This window comes from Balearica regulorum, chromosome 8 (assembly GCF_011004875.1).
Source record: "Balearica regulorum gibbericeps isolate bBalReg1 chromosome 8, bBalReg1.pri, whole genome shotgun sequence".
NCBI classification, from domain to species: domain Eukaryota; kingdom Metazoa; phylum Chordata; class Aves; order Gruiformes; family Gruidae; genus Balearica; species Balearica regulorum.
This window is the reverse complement of record NC_046191.1, coordinates 26,909,537-26,937,370: the sequence shown is the minus strand read 5'-3', so window position 1 is coordinate 26,937,370 and position 27,834 is coordinate 26,909,537. Positions and strand designations below refer to the sequence as shown.

The 27,834-nt window shown below is 37.4% G+C and overlaps 2 protein-coding genes and 2 long non-coding RNA genes across 8 annotated transcripts in view; 2 read left to right on the top strand and 2 right to left on the bottom strand.

The window, feature by feature from the left end:
* LOC142602785 (uncharacterized) overlaps nt 1-17,164 on the bottom strand; it is a 19,206-nt gene extending 2,042 nt beyond the window's left edge. The window contains exons 1-5 of one of the 3 annotated variants that reach the window (XR_012836581.1): nt 17,058-17,164; nt 13,229-13,285; nt 1,099-1,187; nt 361-519; nt 15-220 (exon numbers count right to left, since the gene is read on the bottom strand). This is a non-coding gene — a long non-coding RNA (uncharacterized LOC142602785). Of the gene's footprint in view, nt 1-14; nt 221-360; nt 520-1,098; nt 1,188-13,228; nt 13,487-17,057 lie in introns of those variants that run through there. The other 2 variants (XR_012836579.1, XR_012836580.1) reach the window with 2 other exon arrangements.
* Nucleotides 3,254-13,089, top strand: RGS18 (regulator of G protein signaling 18). 2 transcript variants are annotated; one of them, XM_010311669.2, is made up of 5 exons: nt 3,254-3,574; nt 4,189-4,290; nt 7,794-7,858; nt 8,921-9,087; nt 11,531-13,089. In XM_010311669.2, the coding sequence occupies exons 1-5, from the start codon at nt 3,456-3,458 to the stop codon at nt 11,783-11,785; spliced, it is 708 nt and encodes a 235-aa protein (XP_010309971.1). In that variant the 5' UTR covers nt 3,254-3,455; the 3' UTR covers nt 11,786-13,089. The 2 variants fall into 2 exon arrangements, with proteins under 2 accessions (XP_010309971.1, XP_010309972.1); XM_010311670.2 differs by having other exon boundaries at nt 3,267-3,574; nt 7,797-7,858.
* Nucleotides 17,031-27,834, top strand: RGS21 (regulator of G protein signaling 21). 2 transcript variants are annotated; one of them, XM_075760187.1, is made up of 4 exons: nt 17,031-17,118; nt 22,141-22,152; nt 25,829-25,995; nt 26,970-27,834. In XM_075760187.1, exons 1-4 carry the CDS (start codon nt 17,031-17,033, stop codon nt 27,171-27,173), a joined length of 471 nt encoding a protein of 156 aa, XP_075616302.1. In that variant the 3' UTR covers nt 27,174-27,834. The 2 variants fall into 2 exon arrangements, with proteins under 2 accessions (XP_075616302.1, XP_075616301.1); XM_075760186.1 differs by lacking the exons at nt 17,031-17,118; nt 22,141-22,152 and adding exons at nt 20,997-21,131; nt 24,585-24,646.
* Nucleotides 23,855-27,834, bottom strand: part of LOC142602784 (uncharacterized) — an 84,899-nt gene continuing 80,919 nt past the window's right edge. The window contains exons 6-8 of the long non-coding RNA XR_012836578.1: nt 26,032-26,160; nt 24,483-24,637; nt 23,855-24,068 (exon numbers count right to left, since the gene is read on the bottom strand). This is a non-coding gene — a long non-coding RNA (uncharacterized LOC142602784). The remainder of the gene's footprint in view (nt 24,069-24,482; nt 24,638-26,031; nt 26,161-27,834) is intronic.

The following is a 27,834-nucleotide window of genomic DNA, read 5'->3' as shown; positions in this document are numbered from 1 at the left end:
GGAGTTACTGAAAAGCACCAGATGTATTAAAGCCAAAATGTATTCAAAACATGTAATTTTAATTTTCAACTCTAAGAGAACTATGGTAATAACATCTTTTCAGCCCATGCTTTTCAGTAAAGTTTCTTTCTCTGCTTATTCTTCACAACATAGTGAAGAGATTGTGTTGCTTCTTTTTTTTCTTCCCACAAAGATGAATATCGCTTCCCTTCAGCAGAAACTAAAACAAACATAACCTCACAAAACCTATACTGGTAAAACTGGATTTGAATAAGAACAATGGCAGAGCTCGGTTGTGGAGAAGGCTGGGCAGTGCTAGAACATAAGCATGAACACGGAGGAGGCAAAGTTTACACTTACCTGGCAAGTAACAAAAATAGCTTGAAGAAAGATGCGGAGGGATTACTAACAAAGGAGAACTTCTCATTGTGCTGTAGTTCTTTGTGCCGACCTGAACTGCCCAATTTGGGCTTCACTTCTCTTCAGCTGAACTGAAAGTCTGAATCTTTCAGTGCCTGCCTTTAAAAAAGAAATACGACCTATTCAGCGTATAATGCAATGCAATTATTGCCAATGGCATCAGTCACAGAGGGAAGCTATTAGGTCATCACAAGTCAAGCATGACTTGACCATCAGCTGTGATAGGAGCTTATCAAACACTAACAGAAGGCAGTGCAGCCACTTTTCAACTGAGGAACAGGCCCAAAGAGATCAGGACACCCATCACCTCAAGGAACTTCCTGCACTTTATGATCTATTCAATTCTGCTTTTTTGTCACATCAAGATTGTTTTAAAAATACGTATTCTATTCATCTAACTATGAAAGCTCTTGACAAATGTATTTATTCTTTTTTTACAAGTACTAAATCATTAAGTCAATATTGCTCTTACTTTGTAGAGATGATCTTGATTTGAGGGCTTAAAAATCACCAGTCTACTTCCCAAAAGATTTGTGAATACATTTCAGTGGTTAGAGAAATGGTTGGGAATCAGGACATTTGGTTCTCATCGCAAATTTCTCTAGAGCTTTCTAGGTCTCTCATCATGTCATCAACATAATATACTGGGTCTGTTTTTTCTGGCTTAAAATAACTTACTCATTTTTCTGTATCGTCATCTTGCAGTATACAAAACGGCCCAGAAGCATTTACAGGGTCATTAATACCGTTGCTATAACTACTGTAGCCTGCAGTGCAAAACAGAAATACTTATTAGCACCAGCACCATCGCTGACAAAACACAGACTGACTTTGATGCAATTTCACTACTTCGGGGCCTGAATTTAGTATTAGCTTTTTATTAATGGAAAACTTAAAAAAAAAAAAAAAATTGTTTGTAATTATTCCCTTCCTTCCACCCCCCCCAAATATTTCCGAATGAATTCTGAGGAGATGCACAGCAGATTGCTGCACTGGGACTGATGCTATTGTCACAGTCCAGCACAATAATATTTTAAGGATCTAAGACATAACATCCGTTGCTTTAGAGCCACTTAAGAGTGGAATAGACAAGCCATTCAGACCTATGCTGGGGAGAGCCCAGAAGAGATGTCATAACGGGTCATTTTCATCTATAAATTACATGGTATATTGGCAAGACCAGCATCATTCATTTCAGAGTGACATTTCATGCTACAAATCTTTCTTAAATCAGCTTATATGAACTATTGAGTCTACAATTGACAATGTTTTTCAGAAACTGAAATCACCAGGTAATAAAATTGCAGCAGATGAACACAGTATTATATACACATAATAGGTGGGGGAAAAAAAAAAAGCTTACGTGATTACCACTGTTGCAGAAAAGTGAAATAAAATCATGCATTCTATATTTATTTATTTATTGGTAAAAGGCAGAATATATTATTAAAGACAGCTGTGGGTAAAGCCAGTTTAAAATAAGCAGGATGTGATATACTCTGAAACTGAAAATGCAGTTTAAAACCATAACCCTGCTTCTTAAACATCCTTGGGTCACAAAGTTTTGCACTGAATGTTTCCCATTCAGTCTGATTTTACAATCTGTATCACACATGTAATACATGAGTTATCTTTCATTTTTTCTCTCTTAAAAAAAACAAAACCAAACCACAACAGATAACATCTTTTTTTTTTGTTATGTTTCAGGAATTTGGAGTCCCAACAGAGTTGGGTGCTTTTTTTTTTTTTTTTCAGTTCTTTTGAATATTAGTACCTCCCATCCTCCTCAGCTCTGCAAGCCACAAGGAAAAGGCCATGGTGGGACTCTCACCAGAACTTACCCATGTTGCAGTAATTGTACAGAACTGAACAAAATTGTGGGAAGGCGATGAGGTCACGCCTTCTTCCCAAAGCTCGGTGTCTTACCTGAATAATCAAAATGAGGCATTGGCATTAAAAAAAGGAGGAGTATTTAATTCTTAATCAATTAACTACTACATAATTTTAATCTTTTCCAGCCCCTCATTCAGCTAACACTAAAGAGGTTTCTTTGGTAGATGCATTGTTCCTATGACATCTCTAACACAAATTGTACTTAAGAGCAAGAAAATTGACATCAAGCTTTTATGCGAAGAGGTAATATGTGCTGATCAGCCTAAAAAAAAATAAATACATTTTTACATTGTGCAAACTGAAATGAGAAATTTTTTTCTTATTTACTGTCAAAAATAAAAAAAAAAAAATCACAATTTTTTTGTGATGAACTAAAGACTTTTTATCCTGGTTGGGAGATTGCAAATGAAAATAAAGCCACAGATATAAAAGATAAAGGAGGAGCTTCAAGTGGACAAACTTGAAATTAGAAGTAGGTGCTCATCATTTCTGAAAAATGGTGCAAAAATTAATATCTCTGCTTACAAAAGAGCCAGCTTCATCTGTCTCTTGCAGGACATTCTGAGAAACCCTGAGTTTCAAGTTAGCATACTGTAGATAGAACGATTTTGTGTCCAGCATATGGCACGTCAGGCTGTAGAGGGCAGTTTAAGGTCAATTAGAAGTTCTTCTAAGAGCTTAAGACATTGTTGTATGTTATTTTATGAAAAATTATTCCCATTAAAGCTCATTTTAGAGAAACTACACTTCTCACAGGTGTTTGGGGGAAAATGATGGTGTCATCCTAAGTCTAATAAAATACCAAGTTCCACAAGCAGAAAACGGGGAGTTGCTTTCTGCTGATAGCTGCATGTCTGGAGGATCAACAGCCATTTTGCAAAGCTGCAATCTCACTTCCCTAAATGACGACTGTAAAACCAGAACTTAAAGCCTGGTGTATGTGCAGCTGCAGTGGCAGTGAAGGTGGAGAACCTCCTCCTTCCCACTACCTGCTCTGGAAACTGCTCAACGGCCAATTGGGGGCAACCCAGCCTGGTACGGCATGCGAGAGCCCTCCTGAGCACGTCAGTTACGCCAGATGCAACTGCTGTAAGGAAGTAAAAGAAACATTTTCTGAAACTGGGAGGCTTTTTTAGAGGAAGATGGAGAACCCGCTTCTTTTATTCCCCCAACTAAACATTTCTGCTTCAAAGGATAAATCCTATTACAAAGTCATGAAATCAACAATTAAAGAAGAGCCACATAAAGCAAGCAAGCCTGGGTAAGTTTTAAGGTCATGCTGACACTCTGAGTGTTCCATTTACATACGGGATTCTTCTAACGTGGCTTGTGGGTATGAATTTAGGGTGCGGATCGTTTTATTTTTGACTTAGATATATGAAAACCCATGAACTACAATCCTAGGAATTGTTTGTGTAAAATATTAATCGCAGAAATATTTTTTAAGAACAAGAAACAAATCAAATAATTAAGAAAATAGGAAAGGGTGGTTTCAAGAAGTTCTGAGAAATGCTTCTTTGAAGCCTGAATATGATCCGGGAAAGTTTCTTTTTAAAAACTTGACAGGAAGCAATACTTCCTTTTTCTTTGCGAAACATTAAAAGTAGAAGATGATGAGCCAACTGTTTATGTTCTCTAATGTGAAATTTCACCCCTCGTCTTCAAAATAAAAAAGATACTGAAAATGAAAAGATTTCTCTTTCTCTTTGCCAGTACTTCATATGTAAATTTGTGTTAAGCTATAAAGAACAAAGTTATTGATGTGAATAATACATATAGGAGAAGTAACATTAACATTACTATAAGTGAACTTAGGGGGATCTGTGATGCATGAGCAGAGTCAAAGCTTGAAAAGCTACCCTAATTCTGTTGTAGAGCTAAGCAGAAGAGAAATAGGCTGAGCCTTCTCCTGCAGAAATCTGAATTCCATGAAGGTGACCAGCTTGGTAAACCTGGAAACTTGACAAAAGCAGCAAGGTAAGCATTATAAAAGACTGAGTTGATGGGGATTCCTTTCAGGAAGTGCCTGTGTGACTCAGAACATTTCCTGCATTTGTGTCTGTGCATTCAGACGAGGCAGAGAATAACGCTTTTAAGATCTGTTTAATTTAAAAGTTAGTAATCTAACCCAAGCATACAGACACTATAGAACTATCTGGTATGCATCAGGGTAACTCACCACTGGTGTTTTCACAGCACTAAGTATAGACTGGTCCCCAGATGCTTGCAGATATGTCTAAACTTTTACTCCTGCTGACAGCATTTTTATTAGACCACTGACTATATTGAGCAAGCATCAACTCAGCAATAGAGCTGACAAATTACTGCTTACAGGGAAATCATGCAGCTCCTTGGAAAGCAGGTTTTCCAAAGAATTCTGTGATGTCCAAATGCCAGATGCATGTCAAATACCGAATACATAGTTCCTCAGTAACTGCAGTAATTATTTGAACACTCTTACCTCCAAAATTCAGATACTGATATTTAAACATTGTTGTAATATTGTCCTAATTATACTATTTCTCATAAAGATGCAGGGTAAAATCTTGGTTTTGTTGACTTCAATAAGAGTGTAGTTCCTGACTTCAATGGGGTACCAAGATCTCACTGATATATTAAGAATTGCATTTGTAGGTCTTGACTGAAAAGAAGGAACATGTAAAGTACTGCAACTCCATGGCCTAAAAAATTTGTTGCCCCTTTCTTTCTGTCACAGACCGCTTCAGAACACTTCACTGCTTCCTGTGCATGCCCTTTTGTCTTCCTAAGCTTGGTGAACCTTGTTTAAGCAGTTACTATCTTTGGCCCAAGATGCCTGCTTTGACCAGAACTGCCTCTACAAGCCCTTACTAATTGTGAACACACAGTAGAAATTGTATAAAGGCCCACACTCTGTTTCTAGAACCCATGAAAAAGTGGCTGAGAAGTGGCTACCTAAACACTTGCACCTATGCATCTGGATAATTAGGCAAAGTTTGTTGCTCACATGTCCAAATGTCATGCCCATCCAAATGATAGGGTCTACTCATGATCTGGAAAACTTTCCAGTTCACACTCATAGAGGGGGGTTCATTACTTTCTTTTTTTCTCTTTCTTTTGTGTTTTGCTGCTGGCAGAAGCCTTAATTCAATGGTTTTACAGTTCACTGAAAAATACAAGCCATTGCAATGATGAACAAAGGTAAAACAGTGCTGAGAACACCCTTGTTCCATTTTTCCGTTCCAGACATGTAAAACCATGCTAAGATTACATCTAAAAGAGAAAGCACAGCCTCCCTGCCACCTGTACACAGACTGTCTTGGGTGGCTGATTACCCCATGGCATTTCATAGAGTACCCAGCCAGATATGATAGCAATAAATAATTCTCTGAAGAATTTCCCCTTTTTAACAGACAGTCGCTTCCTCGCTCAGATGACTGTCTTTTACCATGTTACTCTCAGCCAGATGTCTGTCAGGGATTCTGCTGTTATTGCATAGATAAGAAACTGGTAGATTTTTGCTGATCTTTCTCTATATATAGATTAGAGAGGGGTATAGATTATTTTTGGCAAAAATGAAAAGAAAAAAAAGAAAATTACTCTTTTTCAAATAATAAAGTGAGATAATAGCTTGACATTTATTAAGTGATTTACTTAGTTTTTATGATTTCCATTCTTCACACAGACATACTACTAACCTAAGCAGAGAGAGAATGTAATGAAACACAGCAGATGGTCAGTGTGGTGATAGTGGAAATGCCTGTGACCTGTTAATTAGTTTCTTCTCATCTTTAGAAAGTGGCAAAGCTGAACAAATCTTGGTTTCTGCCTGTTATTGCAGCAACTTATTGCTGCACCCAGGTCTTGGGGATCTGTGAGGCTACTGCGTTGATGCAGTTTCTGAAGGAAAACCCAGAAATTCACACTAAGAGTTTCTAAACCCAGCAAAGAGTGTCTCCAGCATTCCATGCAGTTGTGGATTGCATATGATGTCTGAAGTCACCAGGGTTTATCTTTTACTATGACCAAATTAATTTCTGTAGCTATACGAACCCACTGTTCCCAAACTTAGAAGTCCACACAGTTTCAGAGACCTGCACTTTTTGTACTTCTCATAACTAAAAACCTGTAAGGGAACAAGGTCTCATTTTCCCTGGCGCTAGAATCCCCGTTACTTTACCGACCTATGCTCAGTTCTTGAATGTCACTTCTCCTGCATTTTTACCTCTCAAGAACTGTTTGTCTCTCCCTAGCAAAAAATTTCATTCCTATAAGCAATGACTTCAGCTAGGAGACATGTGACACCTATTAATAATAAAAAAAAAATCCTCCTTTTAGTCTTGTGCAAAACTAAGATCATTACTGGCTTAAATTCCTTCCCAAAGTGATTGGAATTTCCTTTCATCTCAACTTCACGTACCTACAGATTTTGCGAAGGGAACTCAGACTGTGTGAACCAGGCAACAGAACAGCAAGCCTCTGCGAGGAAAGGGGAATCATAGTCAAGAAGTGTTCAGTCCATAAGAAGCTGTTCTGACTAACCCTGGACAAGTTGTTTATTGATACTTTCAGTGTACTGTGCTTTGCCCTCAAATGAAAATCGTTCTAAATATTAATATTCATAAAGAACCTGATAAAAATTGACTTCACCTTCAGGCTTGGAACTTAAGTCCTAGTCCTAATCTGATAGGATAAGTTCATCTCCAGGCTTACTCCAATTTTGGTCTACTAAAAATCAAAGTACTGTGCAGGGGTTCATTCAGGGTTAGTTATACAAAACCAGAAAAGGGTTTCTCCAAAATTGTATTTGCATGAATGAAGTAGGATGTTCGGTTTTCCTTTCCGCATTCTTCTCTAGGGCAGAATATTTGAAATCAAAGTAAAATAAGTGCAACTTGACATATTTAATGAAGAATACATGGGGTTTTATAAATGGAGCACAGTTTCTCAGAATAACGTGACATTTGAAATAAGTTTGTGGTAAACAAAGCATCCTACGTGTGCTATTACCCTATAAGAATATCACCTAAACCATATTGCTACAATTTTGTCTTCGGGCTATATAATTTCCTGTATTTCATTAAAAAAAGTTGCGGTAACACAGCCTTAGACTGAGTGCATTTAAAACCACATCTCTGCAAGAGTATTTCTTAAGTTTAAATAGGTGATTGACCTGGTTCCTTTATGAATTTTACCATACTGCGTGATGTCAAGTCCCTTGAAGATTAATAGCGCAACACAAACACAGAAGAGAAAAATGTCTGCTCTGATGTTTTTTTAAACAGGGGAAGAACATACAACTCTGCAGGAAAAATGTCAGGAAAAAATGAAACCAAATATTTCTGAAGTCCCTAAGAGAATGAGCTCCTTTAGTAATGTGATCTAATCGAAGGCTTTGTGAAACAGTCCTCAGCGTTAGTGGTGACAGATAACATATGTTACAATGCCTTCAGAAACACACAATATGCACGATTCTTCCAAACCACTTTCTGTTTCTTAAGCAGTGTGTCTCCTGAAGAAGCAGTGAAGTGGGGAGAATCTTTTGACAAACTGCTTTCTGAGAAAGGTGAGTAGTTTTTCCCTCTCCTTGCAGACTGTTAGGATGGAAAATTGATGGAAAATGATGGAAATTATAAAATCCAGTTGTGCACTTAAATAGACCTGGCAGTTACCTAAACTAGGAATGATGGGTCATTTAAAGCAGCATGTGTTTCTGCCCTCCTCATGTGCTTAGGCTATAGCATGCTATCAACTACTGAAAACAGTTGAAAATAACTTTGAAGTTTTGTATTTTATTGAACAAAGTAATGTAACAGACAGCAAAGTATTCCTTCAATAAACAGTAGAATTTCATCTGAATATTGCTCAAATATTCCTGACTGCAAACCAAACCTTAAAAATGAAAACATGTTCTACGTACTTAAGAAAAGACTTTGTCACTTCTGATGCAGTTTGTTTCTAAACCAGTGATCAGATCAAAGCTGGCCATAATTTGAAAGAGCCCGTTGCTTACATAATTATCAAATGCACATATGTCCCTCCTTCCATTTTGGAGGGACACATGTATGATCCAGCTATAGTGCTGGACACTATGTGCTTTTCAAATCTGTTCCTTGAACAGCTGACATCAATACAATTGCAGTACTTCCACAGATTAAGCATACTTGGGAAAGAAAATACCTTCACCATAATCACAATAGGATAAAGCAAATTGTAAAGAAGCTAGAAGTCATTCATTTTAAATTATTACTGGAGAACAGTCTACTTATGAGCAAAGATTCAAACAGTGTTTTGGTCAACCTAAATTGATACTCAGCCAGAATAAAGTCTGTCACTTCTACATACATCCACATGTTTTGATTGCTGCTATTTCTAAATTCATGAGGTCTTGGTAGGGGATTTTTAAGGTTGCTGAGAATTCCCAAATGGGAATTACAGCACTCAGGATCATAATGAAAGAACTGCACTTATTTTTAAAACCTTTATGTACTCTGAAATAATTATCTACAATGTGATGCAATTCAAAGGGAACACAACCTATTTTGTTACCTTACACAGACTGTGTGAAAACAGTAACTGTCTAATGAAGTTATCTGTTTTTAATGCAATTCAACATTCCCTTCCATAGCTGGATTGGATGCCTTTACGAAGTTTCTGAAAACTGAGTTCAGTGAGGAGAACATCGAGTTCTGGATAGCTTGCGAGGATTACAAGAAAAGCAAAACTGCACATGAACTTTTGCCAAAAGCTAAGACTATTTATGAAACATTCATACAGAAAGATGCTCCAAAAGAGGTACGGTAAAACGTTCTTCATGGTACACAGTATTTGACACAACTGCATCTGATGAAACCTGCTTTTAAGAGCTGTATGCCCAGAAGCAGGGGTAACAGTTAATTATGTAGTCACTGATGTAAGAACGCTGTATCTTAAATGTCAAAGTTCTGGAAGTGACTGCATAGATTATTCTCACTGTCCTCCCTACTGCTTTCAATACCTCCTCCATATTACTCCCCTTAGTGTAAAGTATGAGTTTAAATATTACATCATAGGAATTAGAGATTCCTAGTGGTCCATAAAGCCAGGATATATTTACATATACAGGGTATATTTAAGGAAAAATAGTAATGGTAAATGTTAAAGCTGCAATGAGACATATCAGCTAGCATTTGTGAAAAAGTATTATCTGTCTCTATTTAAAGCTACCCCCCAGAACAAGAGATTTTTTCTCCCTTTCTTTTAAACCAGTAATTATCTATTAAATCATTACATAACTGAGATTCAGAAGTTTTTATTTTAAATAAGCCAAAAGACTAAAAGAGACTAGAAGAAACTATTAAATTAAACCTATCCTTTAAAATAATAATTATGTTTTAAGCATGGACTTTTCTTGATTGACCCTCCCCAGCTCTAATTGCATATTCTTGGTATGTTACTGTCAGCACATACACAAAAATATGTTGATATGTCAATCCTTATCAATACTAAAGGCCTTTTTATATTACTATAACAGTGCAAAAATATTTTGTATTTGCAGTTTCTTCATGTTACGAAGCGTGTTAAAAAGGATACAGAAATGAGAAAAAGGAGTGTTTTTTGCCTGATCTAGGAAGGAGATGAACAGGTTGGGAGATGATGAACTCTCACTGAAATCACAATCAACCTCTTCAATAAGTTTTTTGGACTTACAATTTCCTGTAATTCTGTCAAGTTTGAGCAGATGAAATATGTCACTTGCCAACACTCCTGTATTCTTTTTTTTATTATTTGTCAGAATAGCAGAAGTTAAACGCTAACTGCTACTTCCCTGCTACAAGGGTGAAAAAAGTGCAATTCTCATTTTAAGAGACGGATTGCAAAATGGTGCAATTTCCACCTGTAATTCCCATAGATCATATTTAAGATTCAGATCTGCTTTTCCTAGGAAATGCCCACTTCCAAAGACATATGCCCTGTTTTATTTCTTTCCCTGCTGTGTGTCTTTGGGGTGGACCTTACATAAAAAGAAACCCCCTGAATTGTTTGAGGAAAAACCTGTCATTGCCATTTGATCGATTTACGAGCAGTGATGGTAGAGCATCAAGCAGTGATTCTGTCAACACTTGTAAGACTGACGTAAGCGAAAAGATGATCAGGAGGAAAGCTGGGGGGGGACAGGGTGTGGAAGTCATACCTCATCTAACAGTAATGGAACGATTTCTTTATCTGTCACAATTTTGATTTGGTGCACATAGTGTGGGTGCTGTTGTTGCCCTTAGGCAGTTGGCTTTGGTGAGACTTCCTTCCTTGGGTTCAGCTGAGCAGCTGAGACCAGCCAACAGCATCTCATTTGAGACCACACAGCTCTGGAACTGGCATCTTCTTTCTGACTAACTTCTTGTCCAGCAGAGCTCTTTTACACAGAGATTTCTGAGCATACAGTTTGATAGCATCGTAAAATCTTAGGCTTGATAAGTGGACCATTTTATCATTGTTAATTGCCCTTCAGTTCTTAGATCTAAACTATTTGTTCTAACTAGATTTATGAAAATGACAGGTGCATCTCAGTGAGGAAAAAAAAGCATATTGTACAAGTCACATTTTGACTGGATCAACAATTTTTTTAATATGTTCCATCTTATTTTTCAAAATAGCATGCTTAAATCAGTACCTGACACTAATAAAACCCTCATACGAATTAAATCTTCCCAGGACGAATGCAACAGCACATGGAATAAATGATCATTTTGATATGCTTTTCCCATCTAAAGCCTCCAGAAACTCATTAAAATAGTTTTTATATTTTAGAGTTTTCTCACCTTTCTACTACCAGAACTCTACACAGCAACCAGAAATTTTAACTATTCACTAACATAGTCTAATGAGACAAAGTTCTACGTGAATCCTAACTGAGAACGGAGGGAGTTCTCTATTAGTGCGGTGTTGCAAAGCCTGGCAGCTGCAACTATACAAAGGCCACTGTTTGAGTTACTTTTAATCAAAAATCAGACTTCTAAATAGTCTTCTATTTTATTAGTTTTCCATTGTACCAGTGACACATCTGTGGAGACTTCTGACAGCCATTACTGAGCACAAATGTGCTAACTAATTCTGTGGTATTAACATCCTGCTGTATCAGGGATTCAAGGTCCTCTTACCAGAAAAGACTTTCACTGAAGTATAGTTTCATTGCTATGGATAACAACTCAGGAAATGCACGAATGTACATTAATAAAATACGCTTTTCCTCATTCTCCAGGTGAATTTGGACTTTCAAACCAAAGAAGTCACAAGTCAGAATATTGAAAAGCCCATCATCACCACCTTCGATGCTGCACAAAACACAGTCTACAGGCTGATGGAGCAAGACAGCTACCCACGCTTCCTGAGATCTGATCCTTATTTAAATTTGGTTAAGGGGAGAAATCCCAGCCGTCCTACTCTTAGGAGACGGTCACGGTCTTTTACTGTCAATGATTTCCAGGGCGTACGCCCAGACTTTACCGTTTGGTAACAGGGAAACTCAACCCTCTCAAATTCTAGCTACTGCAGCAACTCGTATGTGTGTTAAAATCCAAGTCCTTAGCAGGTATAAATGAGTGGAAAGCAAAGTTACATGCACTTAGGTCAGAGTTCTGTAGCCAGTGATTAATCTCATTTATTATAGTCAAGTGGGCAACATATCGACAAGACATAGCATGTAAAGTTTTCATACAGTATTTTCTTTAAACTCAAGGAAGAGCTGTAATCATATTTGGAGGAAAAAATCTGAGTTTCCTGCATAAAAATGTACAAAATGCCATTTGATAATATCCACCTGTGTTATTTAGCACAGAGATTCATCACAGTTAGAATCTATATACCTGGCCTTTGCACATATTTATGTTTCTGCAATGTTTCCTACACTAAGCACAGAGTATTTGTGGTATTTTCTCATACTGTAAAACATTAGGTATAATGTAAAGTTACATGGATTTTAACTACAGCTACTGCATAATTAAAATTTAGCTGTTGCATATTTTAAGAGGAAGATAAGAATACCTATTTAATGTTTGGGAGTACGTTTTGTACCGTTTTCTTATTACGTATGTCTTTTCCCTGTATTTAAGTTATGCTGTATAGATTAACTTTGCCATCAAATACTTGTATTCTAATTTTTTTGCAACCAAATGAGCAGTAACAAAGAATCAAGAATGCTATTTTAACACAATCTGTGTCATTAAATATCAGGTCATGTATATGTATACATATAAAAATATGTTTTTACTTTTATTTGTAAATATTCATGGTATACCAACTTCGTTACTAAGCTTTGTTCTGGGTTTTTATTTTGAAAAAGAATCTGAAAGTGAACAGCTCTTGGACTCAGGTAGAATAACCTTCAGTTCTACTGGTCATGAACATACTCTCTGTGGTTATAGAAGAGGAAGGAGAAATCTCCCCTTTTTATTTCTTTACTATTGAAGTCACACATATCCCTTCGTGGTTGGTACGTGCAGTTACCCTGTCCTTTTCTTTCGGAATTGATGTAGACATACTTTGAAGCATGGGGCAACTCTGAAAATCTTAAACGTTGGTTCAATTTAGCAAGTGACTGCAGGATTTAGTTGTAACTATGACTTGTAAATTCAGTTACTTTGCATGGAATTTAAGTGTTTTCCCTTTTCTTCCCCTTTCAGTAAGTAGTCAAAGAGGTACAGTTCCTCAGAATGAGACTTTATGTTCATTACTAATTCAGGGTATATATGAACTGCTCGATCTGAGAGTTTCTGTGTCTGCTTTACTAACTTTCAATAAATCTGAAGGGATCTACCCAAAGAGTTGTCAGGATTCACTTTATCAGTAGTCAGTGAGTAAAACACGAAGGCTCTGCTTCACTCAGAATGCAATCCTGGCTGTAATCACTGCCATCTCAATCAGAAATGTGACTGTAAAGGAAGCAGAGACCAGAACTCACCCGTGAATGCTGCTGAGCCATGCTGACCTGGGAACCACCTCCAAGCTCTTGGCTTTACTTGGGGGAGAGACAGGACACACATTTGTAACTATGAGGTGGGTACCATCCTCCCTAATTCATTCCATCACCTTTCCCTGAACCCAAACCTCTAGGCACGTACTAAGTGTAGAAGCAGTCAGAACCTGGGCACAGTGATTCAGGAATAAATCAAATGGTTTTAGCAGGGTTGATATTGCATTTCAGTCATCTTTATCCATATAAAATGCAGCTTTGGAGCTTGTCAGCCTCCTTTTTTTAAGAACTGCTTACGTTCCTGTTGTCATTGTCACAGGTGCCACATGAATGAGCGACTGCAGTGAAAGGCAACTTTCTAACCCAATTTCATCGCTGAAGTCAGTATATTTTTCTGCATAGATTATTTACCCTTGCTTTTTGACAGTCTCCCCTTTAAACACAAATCATTTCTGCCACAAAGAATCCTGCCTCTGATTAGGGAATCTCTAATATCACCAACAATGACTGGATGCCAGAGTTCTCGGATATTTAGAATACACGTGTTCCTATGCTTTATATCACTAACATTGTTGAAGAAAGCAACAGACCTGAGAACAGACCCACTGGAGCATTAACAGTGGGTTTGTTGCAACACAGGCATAAGACCTACACCTTTGCAGCTAGATCCTTCCCTGGTATGATTATTTTCCTTCATACCAGCTGAGAATCCGCACCTTTAGTCTTGCCGTGGATGACATAAATGAAAAAAATGTGTATATTTAATACTGTTCCAAAGTCCAAACACATGACAAATATAGTACCTCGAGTGAGACTTTTTCTTCTTAGCAAAAATAGAGCTGTTAGTCACAAGTGTCTGTAATGATAAATGTAAGTCAGCAGGCGCCCTTTGTTTCATTTCACAGACACATGGAAAATTTTGCTTATCTCCAGGGAGGCCTTCCTCAAAGCCATCAGTCTGTGGTACTGACAGTGCTAGCCCCTCTTAGGAGTTTTATAATGAAAACAAACAAATAAGATATTCCTGGTAGCTATTTATGCATGTATGTTTTTCAAAGATAATTATGAACTGCAGCTGAATTTACAGCAGACTAATGCCATGGGAACTACTGTAAGAAGAAAGTCAAGATAAATTCAGAGAACGGAAGGCAAAGGGCACAAAGATAAGCTAAAATGGCATAATTATCTGGCAAAGGGTTTTTTCTAGAAGAGGCTCCTTTTAGTGAGAGAAAATTGACAGTCTGCTATAATTCTGGAAGATGAACTAAGCCTAGATTTAGTACAAGTCTGTGATGCTGTTCCAGGATTGAGTTAGGATTGATCAAACTAAGGGTTAGCCCTGCACAGATGCATTTATAGTATAAACCTTAGAGTAGTGCCAGAGAACATAGTCGGGCTTCTCTAGTTTTGGCAGGATTGATGTCATAATTATGTAAATACTCTTGTTATGCTGATCTAGTGCAAATAATATATATACAAAGCCTATGGGGCAAGTATTTTTATTGGGGATTACTGTAGGTAGCAGCTGCTTAGATTTGTATGTGCCATCCAGCATTCAGGAAGAGCTCTCAAAATACTCCTCTTACCAACACAATAATTCACCCTACATAAACACTTCTCTTTATTCCTCAGATATGTGAAGTCTCCAGACCCAAAGCACCAGGGAAATAATCTGCTGATTTATATCGCACAAAGGCTTGTCTCCTGTTTCAAGAATTAAGCCCAATTAGATGCTTTAAATTAGCTGAATTATTATCTATTTAACTTGAAGGAGATGGAAACACCCATATAGATGTACCTTCTTCAGCTTTTGGGGTTTGTTATCGTGCAAAAGACACTCAATTAATTTTTGAACTGATAAGAAACAAGAGGAATCAAATCCAAGATAAAGAATCTCACAGACAAAGATAGATTTCCATCTCACACTAGCGTAGGCGATTAGTAATACAGCTCTTATGTGCCTTTACATGCTACAACTTAAGTGACTCACAAAAGGCAGATCATTTTTCTCTCCTTTTTGTCCCCAGCGGCTCAGCCTGCCTTAATTAACTGCTGCTTGGAATGCAGTTCCCTCTCCTTTCCACACATACTGTCAAAAGACCTTAACTGAAAAAAAAGATTGCATGAAATCATCTTCCTCTCTTCAGTGATTCATATGCTCATAACCTTATGCCTTGCTCAGATGCCTGTCCTAGATCCCGCTCTGGTTTTTGCATTTTAGTCAAATGCCTCAATCAAATGCCCTTTAAGCTCCTGTGTGGCTCTGTGCCAAAGATAAAAATATATTTCCTCTATACACCATCCAGCTTGTTTCCATTCCTACTTTTTTCTTGCTAATGTCTTGTTGTCATCTTCCATTTTTTGTACTCTGATCACTTAGGGCTGGGCTCATAAAAGCTCCCTCTGGTTTTATACCAAAGCTTTTCTCTCTCCTTTCCTAAATGGCACCTGTTTGCGTAACCTCCTCCTAAGTCTCCTTGCAAGAGATTATCTAGACACTGAGATTTACAATCTAGCCTCTATCTTTGCCTCCTCTATGAAATGTAACTAAAATTAACTAGCATGAAATATAATCCTATGGAAGTCCATCTAGAGTTTTCAAACAAGACAGAAAATTAAGCTGAAGCCTAACATAAGGACAACCCTGAACTGTTCTTTTTTCATCGTGCAATTTGCTTGTACTTTAGAAACTCTTGTTTCTTCACAACTTTCCAGACTAATTTTAAATTTCTGCAGTTAATGCTACTCCAGTTTTTCCTTAAGGAAGAGAAGGCTCTGAAGGATTAAATCGTCATGTGGACTGTCTCCCCAGGGGGTAGCTCAGCAGGAGCTCTCCTGCATCATACAAACACTTTGCTCACATTACTCGGGCAAAGAGAAGTCAGAAGTACACTTTTACAAAAAGAAGCCACCAAGAACATCGGTATATTGGGTTTCCCTTTCATTCAGTACCTAGCACTGCTTGGCTTGGGACAGACCACCTGCAGGCACTGCTCAAGAGACAACTGATACAGGGAATTATGCTTCAAGAGCTTTCTGGGGCAAAGCATCTACCTTCTGTCTGTTCTTGTGTTGGTGCAATTTATACTTGTCTCTAAGGACAAGATCACGATATGGTCCTGTATGTCTGCACTATATAGGCTTCTTGTGCAAATGAGAAGTTTTATGAAGTCTGATGCTGTATAAATAACAGCGTGTTCATTCAGGACGTGAGCTGTGCTAAACACTCTGCTAGTTAGCACTAAATGAGAATCTTCAAAGTTCAGTTGTTTCCAGTTCTCTTCTAATGCAGGTTTGTGTTTGTATAGTGCTTGGAAATCCTGTATACAAGGAGCCCAGAATGCTGTAAAACATTTTGACAAATTGTTCTTGAAATCAAAACATTTTACCTGAAGGGCATACTTTGCTTGGGTGGAAAACAACAGCTCATTTTCTTATGCAAAACAACTCTGTGGCATACTGAAGACACACAGACTTATTTATATGGAAAGAAAAATATATTTTTGTGAGTCGACCATGCTGTGCAGTGCTATTGGAAGGTAAGCATTTACATAGCGCTGCGATTAAAATGTATTTGCATCCCATATGACATGTGTTTCCCCGTTACTAAGGATGCCAGCAGTGCTCAGATCATCTTGGCTTCTCCCAACATAAGAGATGCAGTCAAGTCTCTGTTTGCTTGAACTGCTTGGACCAGCAGAACATTAATTTTTTTTCTGCTGAGGTTACACTATACAAAACAACACTATCCAAGCAAACCCAGGTACAGGATGGATTTAACAGAGGCCAAATGCTGAAGGGCAATAACATACTGAACCTGATCCAGGGGAAACGCCAGCACATCAAAACAGCTATTGGAGAGTGTGACATTTTCTCATGTCGCACTCAGGTGAGTACAAGGCTGCCCTGTTAGGAACACATATAAATGAAAGTGATTTCTTAGGTTAATACACCAATAGTTTGAACATGAAGAGTTGTTTTATACTGTCTATTGAGATTAGTATCTAGCCAAGATGTGGGTCAGAGGAACAAAAAATGACATGCCTTATTCACCTAAACAGCCAATAGCTTTTCATGAAGGAAACTAATGCCTAAAGATAGCTAAAGAATAAAAGATGAAGATCAGTAAAGTATCAAGCAGTAAGCCTAAAAGTTCAGGCAATTAAAATATTTAATAAATCAGTAGTCCTTAGCAAGTAACATTGGCGAATGTGGAAACATTCAATCGTTAGATCCGCATTCCCTTTCCTACCGTTCCAGCTCTCCTAGGGCCTGTCAAAGGCAGGGGACTCAGACCACAAATCCATAGCACAGTCAGCAGTTACGGAAGCGTTAAACCAGAAGCCTCGCAGATAAAGTTTTTAAAATACACTGAAATTAGCTGAGTAGATAAGGGCCTGAGCTACTCCACAAGTCCAGTCTAGATTATTAGTGAACTGAAGCTGCAGACACCAGCAGTGTCAGCTGGATCCAGATTTCCAAAAAGTTTAGAAATAATTCTTACATGCAATTTCCAGCCCATCTCTAGTACATATTAATATTTCATTTTGTTTACTTGATACTGTTTATTATGAATAGCCAATACATTTGCACAAGCAGCTGATGCATTTGTTTTAACACTAAGACCACTTTTTCTCCTTATGAATTTTCAGTAAAATATTAGAGTTTCTTTCCAGAAATGTTTAAGGTCCAGGGAGAGGAAATATATGACAATACTACCAGCTACTTTTTATGGGAAGAGGTGACTGTGCTTAACTGTGGTTAGTGTACTTGTGATATTTGTACTAGGATAATAATAACAACAAACCTATTACCTGCTGTATACCCGAAATACAATCAGCTTATGTGAACTACTCGGTCACTGAGCAGCATGTTACACTGGTGAAAATCTCTCATAACTTTATTGTGGCTTTGTGAGTGGTGATCAGCACCCCGTAAAACAGAAGCAGCAATCGGATTGCATGCATTTAGTTACTCTGTGTGCTAGTCAGAATACTTGTGGGTTTTAGCATCCTTCTGTGGCTTCTGAAACTGACTTAAAAATACCTGTTAACACTGAAAATCTTCAAGAGATGGTCATATCTGTATCATTCAGACATCAGACAATTAGATAGAAATTTTAAAAAATACATCTGTTGCACTGTTTGGAAATTTTTCTTTTTAATTAAAAAAAATGTGTATCACAGATGCTTATAAAAAAATAGGCACAGATCCTGCGATCCTTCCTCTCAGAAATAGTCTCACAGGAGTAAATGGGACTATCGTATAACAAGAATCGTATTACCTCTTCAAAAATGTAAAACTAGTCAATTTATAATCACAGTTCTAGGGTAGGTGAATAGTACAATCATTGGGATTGAACACAGGGTAAATACTTAGAAATAAACAGAATCATCCAAGAACGGTGTGTTGCTTAACTTGGTGTGATCTCTGTTCTCATAAATGCACTGACTTTACCGGTGTTACACTAAGAAAGCTGGAGGAAATTTGCATCAGGCCTTTATCTAGAATTTTGTTACTTGGCTGAAAATTCAGCACCTATTTTGAACTGCTCCTACATCTTGGCCATCCTCAGTGAGAACTTAGGGTACGTAAAGTCCCTTCCTAAAAATAGCAAATACATGGTAATATGTGTAAATGCCTGTACAGCTTTGCAGAGCCTTCTGTTTGCTACCTAAGAAGGGTAGGCCAGCAATCACAAACCAGAACACTAGAAAAAAGAGTGCTATTTCAACAGTAATTGACAAAGAGACAGTCTCACTGTTAGAAAATTCAAGTTGTAGCTATTTACAGGCTGCCAGGCCAGAAACTCTACTTGTTTGGGTTTTGTACTATGTTTACCCTCTTTTACCAAAGCTCAAACTGGGACTGAATCAGTCACAAAGGATTTAATGTCAATGCAGATGCTGAAGGCTTTCTCTCCACCTGTAAGACACTGAAGTTAGTTGTACTAGCAACAAGGCATGGAAGGCTTTTGGTCCTGTCTGGCACAATGTCACAGTCCACAGAACGCATTCGGCAGAAATAAGAGAAAATAACTGATTAAGAGAAATAAAAGCAGCACTGGAGACGATCAGGATGATAATTCACATTTCTCTCCTTCTAGTATGACTTTCAGAAGCAAGTGGATGCAAAGGTAAGAAATCACAGAAAGGATGCGTATTTTGCTGCCAGGAGTCTTTTTTTTAGTATTATATAGGACTGAAAGGGGTATCTTGGTGCATCATTTCTAGCTTCCTAAAGGCAACCATTTAAAATAATCTCATTCATAAATATAAGCTCTCTCTTTGAAGTACAGAGGAGTGGAGAGGACAAAAATTCTACTGGGAGACTGCTAAAACCAACAATTTTTCTGAAGCCTCCTTTTGATTTCTAGCCTAAATTTATTCACTGGCTGTTTATATACATTTGTTCTTTTGCCAATATGATCCTTAAGCTAAAATAATCATTCTCTCTGGTTACCCCTCTACATTCAGAGAGCAATCATAGCTCCTCTTTGCTTTCATTTTCCAGACAAACTGAAGTCTTGTCTTTTTCTCCTGCAAGACAGTTTCATTCTCCTGATAGTCCCAGTAACCCACCTCTGTATGTGTTCCCCTCTGATTTCAACTTTCTGGAGCCCTGTTGAGCAGATTCACTATTTTTTGTTCCATATGAAGTTCATCTAATAGTTTGGCCTGAAACTTCTTTTACAGATCCACAAAAGGTGAGGATGAGGAACAACCCCCTAGCATTGCTAAGGTCAAAACGTGGCACGTGATCCTTGGTTTTTTCTTTCTTGTCTTAGAAGACAGACATAGCTAAAATAAGACAGACCGTGTCCTCAGTCAGACAGAAAGCAGCTGTTTGTGTCACTATGCCATATAGGAAAATCAAATGGGACCTAAACTCTTGAGGCTGCTCTACTTAGTGCAAAATATTTCAACTGAGAAGACAAAAATCCTGTATTCTGCAGGTTGGGACAGCTGGATCCCAGTTCCTGAACCACTGGAAGTCTGTTTAGGTCAAGTTGAGACATTGAGAACCAGGAAGCCAGGTAGGGTGAGCAAAGGCTTAGGCAGCAGGACAAGATTTGGAGAGAGGCAAGTAAGCCTGCCTGTTCAGAAGAGCAAGGGTCAGCAAGCAACATACTGAGAAAGAAAAGAGCTGGGGAGGAAAGAATGATGTGATTATTATCAAGAGCAAAAATTAGATTAAAATGTTTTTGGGGCAGAGTGATACTCCTAGAACATGCCACATAGAATGAAATATCAACAAGAGTAGAAAAAAGTCACTGCATTGAAAGTATCAAATACTTCATGATCCTATTATTTGCAACAGCATCAATGTGCAAATGATGGTCACCCCAACACTCTTTGGTCCCATTGCGAAAAGTCTTGTATGAATAAACAAAAGAGACAATGGCTCAAGGGCCTCAGACCTTCAAGATGTGTACAGCGATGGGTAAGCTTTGCAGATACAATGTAAGAGTAAATACCGATATGGAAGAATTTTCTAGTTATGGGCACTGAACCCATTTTCCTTTTTTCTTTTCCACAGTCATTAAGCCAAATGGCCAGTGAGAAAAATCACAGGATGATTTCTCTGTTAAGATGTTGTTCAGAACATAAATATGTCTTGAGAAATATTTGCATACAAATCATTTTTAATTAAAATTACTTTTGGTAGATTAAGTTAGAATAGCCACTGTTAAAAAATAAGCCGTTTCTGAAGGAGAAATAATTTTAAAAGAAACGTGAAAAACAGTTTATCAACTTGCATTGTTCTGTTTGGTTATTCACATGCTAATTGTATTGTTCCTGCTGTCACATTACCTTCAGCTTGAAGATCAGTCAGAAAAAGAAATTCTGCCCTACCTGTGACAGACAGTGGAACAAAAAATGCCAGTGAAGTGAGTTGCTCTTTATGGCTATTTTAATTGTAGGTGATTGATGGGATGGTCAACTTTTGAATAATCTGGACAGCTTTTATCTTCCTCCCCCCTTTACAGTGGATATGATTATTTTGACTCCTTGTTGTCAATTCTGCTTGCTATTCCCATTCAAGTAAATCCCATAAGGTCAGTGACATCATTCTCTGAGTGATAAATAAATATTGAATCAAATAATATTATCCATGAGGAAGAGAAGCAGAATTAGTTTCATGCTGTCTGTTTTATCCTGGTCTTTCATTTTGCTTTTTTTGTTTGGCAAGAAAGCTAGCAAATATTTACTGAACAACCTCAAAGTTTGTTATATATTTTATAAAAGTTTATTACAGTTACTAAAACAAATTCACTGCTGATTTATTCCATGAGCACACGATGCCTCACAAAGTACTACATAATGCTACATTTAGTTTTCATTTGCATTTTCAATACAGACTGACTATATTTGCATTTCAGTTTCCCTTGGGTATGTGTGCATATATATGTATAAACATACATAATTTTATGCTTTTTGTTTAAATATAATTTTGTGCAGCCTAGACACAAGTAAACTGACAGCTACAAAAAAACCCCTTGTTTGATAAAAGCATCAATGCCACAATCTATTGTAATAATTATAACTACAGTTTTGTAATATGGTGACACTACCATATTATCTTTTGATAAATTTACAATTAGAAAATGCCATTACTGGTGATGCTGGCAGATGGCTGTGAATACAGCTCTCTCACTAACCTGTATACTTCAGAACAGGGTTTTGACAGTCAAGCTCTCAGTCCTTTTAGGAATATCAAATATTTTTTTACAGAATTCTAGAGTGGACTAGTTTGTAAATACCCCCCCCCCCCAGTAATATTTTATATGGAACAGAGTGTTCGGTCCATTTATCAGACTCCAGAGCCTTTTAGCTCCTAAAATACCTAATTTTTAAGTTAGTATATACAGTGGCAGAAAGTCAATAATCAGCATAAAGGTCTTTCCATAGGTGAGATTTCAGGAACCTGTTGGTCAGGGAACTTCACATCAAAGGTTATTTTGAAAATCTGTCCTGATGGATGGCCATCTGGTCAGCCTTGAGAATACATGCTCTTACAACAGTAGCCTGGAGGAAGAGCAGCACAGCAATGCAGGCAGGCGCTGTGTTTTAGCAGAGCCTTTTCCACCCTGTTTTCCACTCACCCAAATTTCCCACTCCTCAGTATTGTGGACTGTCTGTGGCTTGTCATGCCTTGCTGAGCCAAGGATGACCTGCTCATGGTGTGCTCCCTAAGGGATATGAATGTAAGACCTAGACATGAGGTAGAAAAGAATTACACCCCATGAGTTTGCATGACTGAAACCAGAACGACCAACTGAGAAAAACGTTTCAGTACAGAACGACTGACGTCCATGAAAATTAACTTGTGGGGTTTTTCAAATGGAAACAAGGCCCAGTCAGAAAAGATTTCTGTTTCTGTCAAAAATCCTGGAACTTGTTTTGATTTTGCACTGAAACAAAATGTTTCCAAATTTTCAATTTTCCCCTTTCTTACCACCAAACGAGAGATGCACACAAACCATTTTAGAGCTGCCAAGATGTCAAGTGACTACTATATTCACATAGAATGTAAATTCCATTTCAAATCCTCCTGCCTATCATCACCTCTACAAGATACATACCCAGAGGATTAGAAAGTTGGTTTCCTCTCTCTTTGACTGGTTAATACATTTCTACTATTTGTTTAAAATGTAACAGTTTCAACAACAGCAATATGAGATAGCAATCTATTTAATTATTGCCCACCTCTCCAGGCATTCTTGCAGGTACTCTGGAGTTTGCTTGACTCCTTGTCTCATTATAAAAAAAAATCTGTATGCAAAATGGAGAAAAAAATAATCAGTTACTCTGCTCTGGCCTTGCACTTTGAACTATTTGTTTTATTTCAAAATCTTTCACAAGTGCAAAATGCTAGTAAAACATTCTTCATTCCCTTTAAACTTTTATGTTTAAAAAATTAATATGCATTAATTTTACTAAAATTTAAAATAAGTTGAGACAAAACCTTATACTGAGTCTGTAGCTTAACAAAATTCTTCATCTTTTATTACCTGTCTTCAGAGGTTACAAGAAAAAACAATTAACACTTGAAATTTCTAGCTCAAAAATTTTGGCTGAGGACATTTGTAAGATTAGAATTAAAAAAAAATCCTTAAAAAAACCTATTTCAAAAAAATTTCAGTTACAAACCACTGAATTGAGGTTTGTTGAAGTAGTATGCTCCTTATTCTAAACCAAAATATGAGCTAGATGACCAAACAGATTTATTCCTGCTTATCACCAAACGGCAGATATGAGACATTCATTTGGGGATGCCTGGGGCTGCAAACTGACAGACTGCCAAGAAAATGAGAAAATCAAATTGTAAAACTGGCATGCAGGAAAGCAGATAGGCACATGCTGACATCTTCACATAGCTCTCTGATGGTTCCACAAAACGTCTCATTTTTAAGAAATCACATTCTTCCATGGTTTTGTCACAAAAAGCACAAGCAATAACAATAATGCTGGTAAAGGGGGTTCTTTTTCTCTGCTGGACGTTTAAATTAAAACCTCATACAATGGTAATTTTAATCAAAATACAATTTTGCATGGATGAAAGACAGTTTTCTTTTATCTATGTATTCATGGACTAAATTGAGTATGACCATCCCTCCCCAAGTTACTAGAAAAAGAATACTCCACACACTTGGCATGCACTTCCCCTACCTGACGTCCTTTTGCCTCTCATCAGGTTGTGCAGCTGACCTCTGCTAGCCTGCACACTAAGCCTTCCTTCTGAAACAGCCTGAACATCTTCAGGGCACCCAGGCTTTGTAAGAGCAAAGGTCCATTTCATTCCATGTCTCATTTCTAACAGAAGCCTGCAGCAAGTTACAAAGAAATACAGAAAATGATGAATTTACTCAATTTTTTAAACCACTAAGAAACTGAAATAGTGCCCATTTATCCCAGAACTGTTAGTACGATAATGTTTTAGATAATTCTACTCATCCCAAGCAAAAAGCATCATATAAATTAATGGTTAATCTATTTGAACTCAAGAAGAAATTCAGTACAAACTCTAAGACATTAATATCCCTCCTATGCTTTTGTCATAGTTCCACGAATTGCAAGCATTAGTACTGTCTCCTGGATGAATAGTCAGGTTGCCAATGTCAAATAAGGCTGTACTTTATGAATCTACATGGTTCTCTACACTCTTAAAAAAAAAAAAGAAAAGAGTCACACTTTTTGTTGACTTTCTGTTATTCAGTGCATAGGGTAACATGACTTACCCTGCTCCCTCGAGGAGATAGCCAAATGATAGAGTAGCTACCATGGACTGCACAGGCAAAAGATCACAATGCTATTTTCAAGGATAGATGTTGTTTCCACAGGTCAAACACTGGAGAAACGATGGCCTGGTCTGAGTCCATGGATACGCTACTAGCTAATAAAGGTAAGAAGTACATGAAAAATAATTTTTTAAAAAGACATGTGTCAACCCAGTTCACAAATGCTGCTGTCAGGATTTCAGCTGCTTTGCAGTCCAACTCTCCACATGCTTTGAACCACACCGGCACTGCTGCTGGAGGCATTTGAGCTGCTGTGCTGAAAGGCAGAGGGGGGCACGTCTCTAAACTGCAAATACCTTCTGGCCAATGCTTAAAGAACATTTAAGAATGCAGAAGTGCTCTGAAAGACTTTTATCATGAAGATAACTGTTGTTAAACTCTCTGTGCAATGGTTCTGGTTTTCCTTTTTTTTTTTTTTTTAAATTACAAAACCACAAACCTTTTCTCAGGTATTCCTGTTACAAAGAAACATACCTGTTGTACATTGACTATCAAACAAAAAATGATTATTTCCAAAACATCCAAAGTCACTTCTCTAAGAGATTCCATTCATACTGTTAAAAATGTCCTTGCACCAATTTCCTGCTGGAACTCTGTGGCCCAGACCCTGCGGTGCCTCCACACTGTATCTCCATAGTATTGATTTGACTAACGCAGCTAAATTTGGGTGCTGTCAGCTTTCTTTTCTAAGAGCTTGTGATACGGATTAATTTTAAAACAATTTCTTCCAAACAAACCTTTGTTTCTTTTTTTTTTTTTCTCTTGAAAGTGCAAAAAAAAAGTTGAACAAAGAAGTAGCGAAGAGTCCTTCTGTCTTCCCAGGCCTCAATCGTTACACCAAGAAGGTGTAAGTGCTATTTAGGCAGGCTAACCTCAGCTCTGAGAAAAGCACGCTACCACAATATGACTTAATTTTCTGCTTGCTTCTTAGACCAGGGGTCAGCTCAAATCCCTGACTTCCTAGTCACTATAAATCCTCTTGAGGACCAAATCTCCAGGGCCTCCTTTTGACTGGTGTATCAGTGCCAGAGCCCAAACCATGGCAGGCAGGTATTGGGCAGTCCTCAATTAGTAACTCTCTGAAAGAATTCCCTTAGTCCCCTTACCATCACTATAGTTTCATCTCCTACTTATTTCCCCCACAACAATCTCTTACGACTAACTACTGGCTGACATGCAAAACAATATGAGACACATAAACGTCACTATATATTCATATACAAACATATAATCTGCATTGGTCTTTCAGTTTTCTTCCACCCATCATCTCATGCATTTTTCCCCAGATGGCCTGGAGGCTTTTAGGACATTTTTGAAGTCAGAGTTCAGTGAGGAGAACATGGAGTTCTGGCTGGCCTGCGAGGACTTCAAGAAAACCAAGTCCTCCACTAAGATCGCCTCAAAAGCCCAAAAGATTTATTCTGACTTTATACAAGCTGATGCTCCAAAGGAGGTAAAAAGTTTTTTTGCGCGTACATTGGGTACTCACTGAGGATGGGAATCAAGTGGAAAATTCAGATGCAAACTTCCTGAAGTGACAAAAAAATGCAATTCAATGTGGCTGTACTTCCATTTTTTTGGTCAGTTATTTGCCAGGTAGAAAACACTGTGTGGAACTCTGTGAAGGAAACAAAGACCTCTTACGGTTAAATACAGTACTTTAAATACATTCTTCGCACAGGGCATGGGTTTATCTCAGCTTTTGAGATTTCTAAGGAAATATATGTTCAACGTAATTTGTTTTCTCAAACCATTTTATAATGCAATAAGCACCATTTCCTCCCTAGTTTAGGTCCCAGTATATTGGAATGTTAATGATTGTATTTGTTCTTTTGTACAGGTATTTTTGACGTGATGAATATCAAAATGTAAACTTGTAAAACTTTCCATCACAGCATTCAATTGTATCATTATTTAAAAAATGCTTACTGTGAAGGAACAAATTGCTAATTAATTATTGTTCACATTCTATTCCCTAACAAACTTTTACACTGATGGTTTTGCCTTTGATAGCAAGAGTGCTTTGAATGTCTCCATGTCTTAAAATGGATTTCAATCATATGTATTATTATTAAAACCAAAAAAATCCTTAGAAAATAGATAGGGTCAAAACCTAAAATGATGCTTAGTACCTTCATCTCTAACTTACTCTTTGGTAATCAGTACTTCATAGGATTTGGTTTGGCAAAAAGCTGAGATGATCAGAAGCAAGTTTTCCCCTTGTTTTTTCAGTGATGCCACCTTTTTAAGAACCAAATAAAATTATGAATTCAGTATACTAGAAAACAAGGGGATGACCTTCCTGCTTATTTGCATCAGCCAGGGTATTTGGAAAGAAATTCAAATGCTGATTGTGTCCTGTACATGAGCAGACCTCAACTTTCCAATCAATCTGACGTTAATTGTATGCCTCCTTTCTTCCTACAGATTAATATTGACTTCCATACCAAAACCCACATCTCTCAGAATATCTCTGAGCCCACCCTCAGCTGCTTTGATGATGCTCAGAGGTTAATCTACAGTCTCATGGCAAAGGACTCTTTTCCCAGGTTTTTAAGGTCAGAAGAGTACAAGGAACTAGTAAAGAAGCAGCAGAATGGAAATCAGAAGAGATGGCTCCCGTTTTTGTAAGAAAATAAATGCCAAAGACCTGAGGGATTATAGATTTGTAAATGTCTCCTATTGCAACTCAGAACAGATATTTTATTAAAGTGACCTAAGAATTACTTTGCCAGCTTGTTTTTAAGTACAATATGCACATGATACTTTCTAATAAAGTTGGTGGAGAAATATTCAAGAAACAGGATGGGATATGCTAAAACATTTGAGCTATCTTTTAAGCAAAGAAGTTTGGCATTGGTAAGTTTTCTAGTGCTTGTTTTATTTCTCAGACTGTTTTCACATTTTTAAGCAGAATGGTTTGGTTTTCTGGTTTGCCGTTGATTTTTCTTTAGAAGTATGGCCTCAAAAAATCAGTTCCTTTCAGGGGACTCGAATATATTTACTCATTTATTCATCATCTTATGTGTAATTTGTAAAAAAAAAAAAAAAAAAAATTAAAAACATCTTTTAAATATGTTTTATACAATATGAAAACAGGAAAAGTAGAAATATGGTCGATAACATACTAAGATAATATTTAAAAAATAGGCAGCTGCTTTCTAACAAATGTTCCTGGCATTCAGAGCAAATTAGTGTTTCATAATACAGCTCTCTCCAATATGACTCTCCTCAATTTTCTTTGTCTTTATTTCATTTAAATTTTTATTGAAAAGTCACATTTATTAATTGT

What these genes read in the sequence shown, in the direction of transcription:
- RGS21 (XM_075760187.1), top strand. Translation starts at nt 17,031, where the DNA reads ATGCTGAAGGGCAATAACATACTGAACCTGATCCAGGGGAAACGCCAG. An exon ending in AAGCTGATGCTCCAAAGGAG is followed by an intron (nt 25,996 to 26,969) that starts GTAAAAAGTTTT and finishes TTCTTCCTACAG; the next exon opens with ATTAATATTGACTTCCATAC.
- RGS18 (XM_010311669.2), top strand. Translation starts at nt 3,456, where the DNA reads ATGGAGAACCCGCTTCTTTTATTCCCCCAACTAAACATTTCTGCTTCA. An exon ending in CAAACTGCTTTCTGAGAAAG is followed by an intron (nt 7,859 to 8,920) that starts GTGAGTAGTTTT and finishes TCCCTTCCATAG; the next exon opens with CTGGATTGGATGCCTTTACG. An exon ending in AGAAAGATGCTCCAAAAGAG is followed by an intron (nt 9,088 to 11,530) that starts GTACGGTAAAAC and finishes CTCATTCTCCAG; the next exon opens with GTGAATTTGGACTTTCAAAC.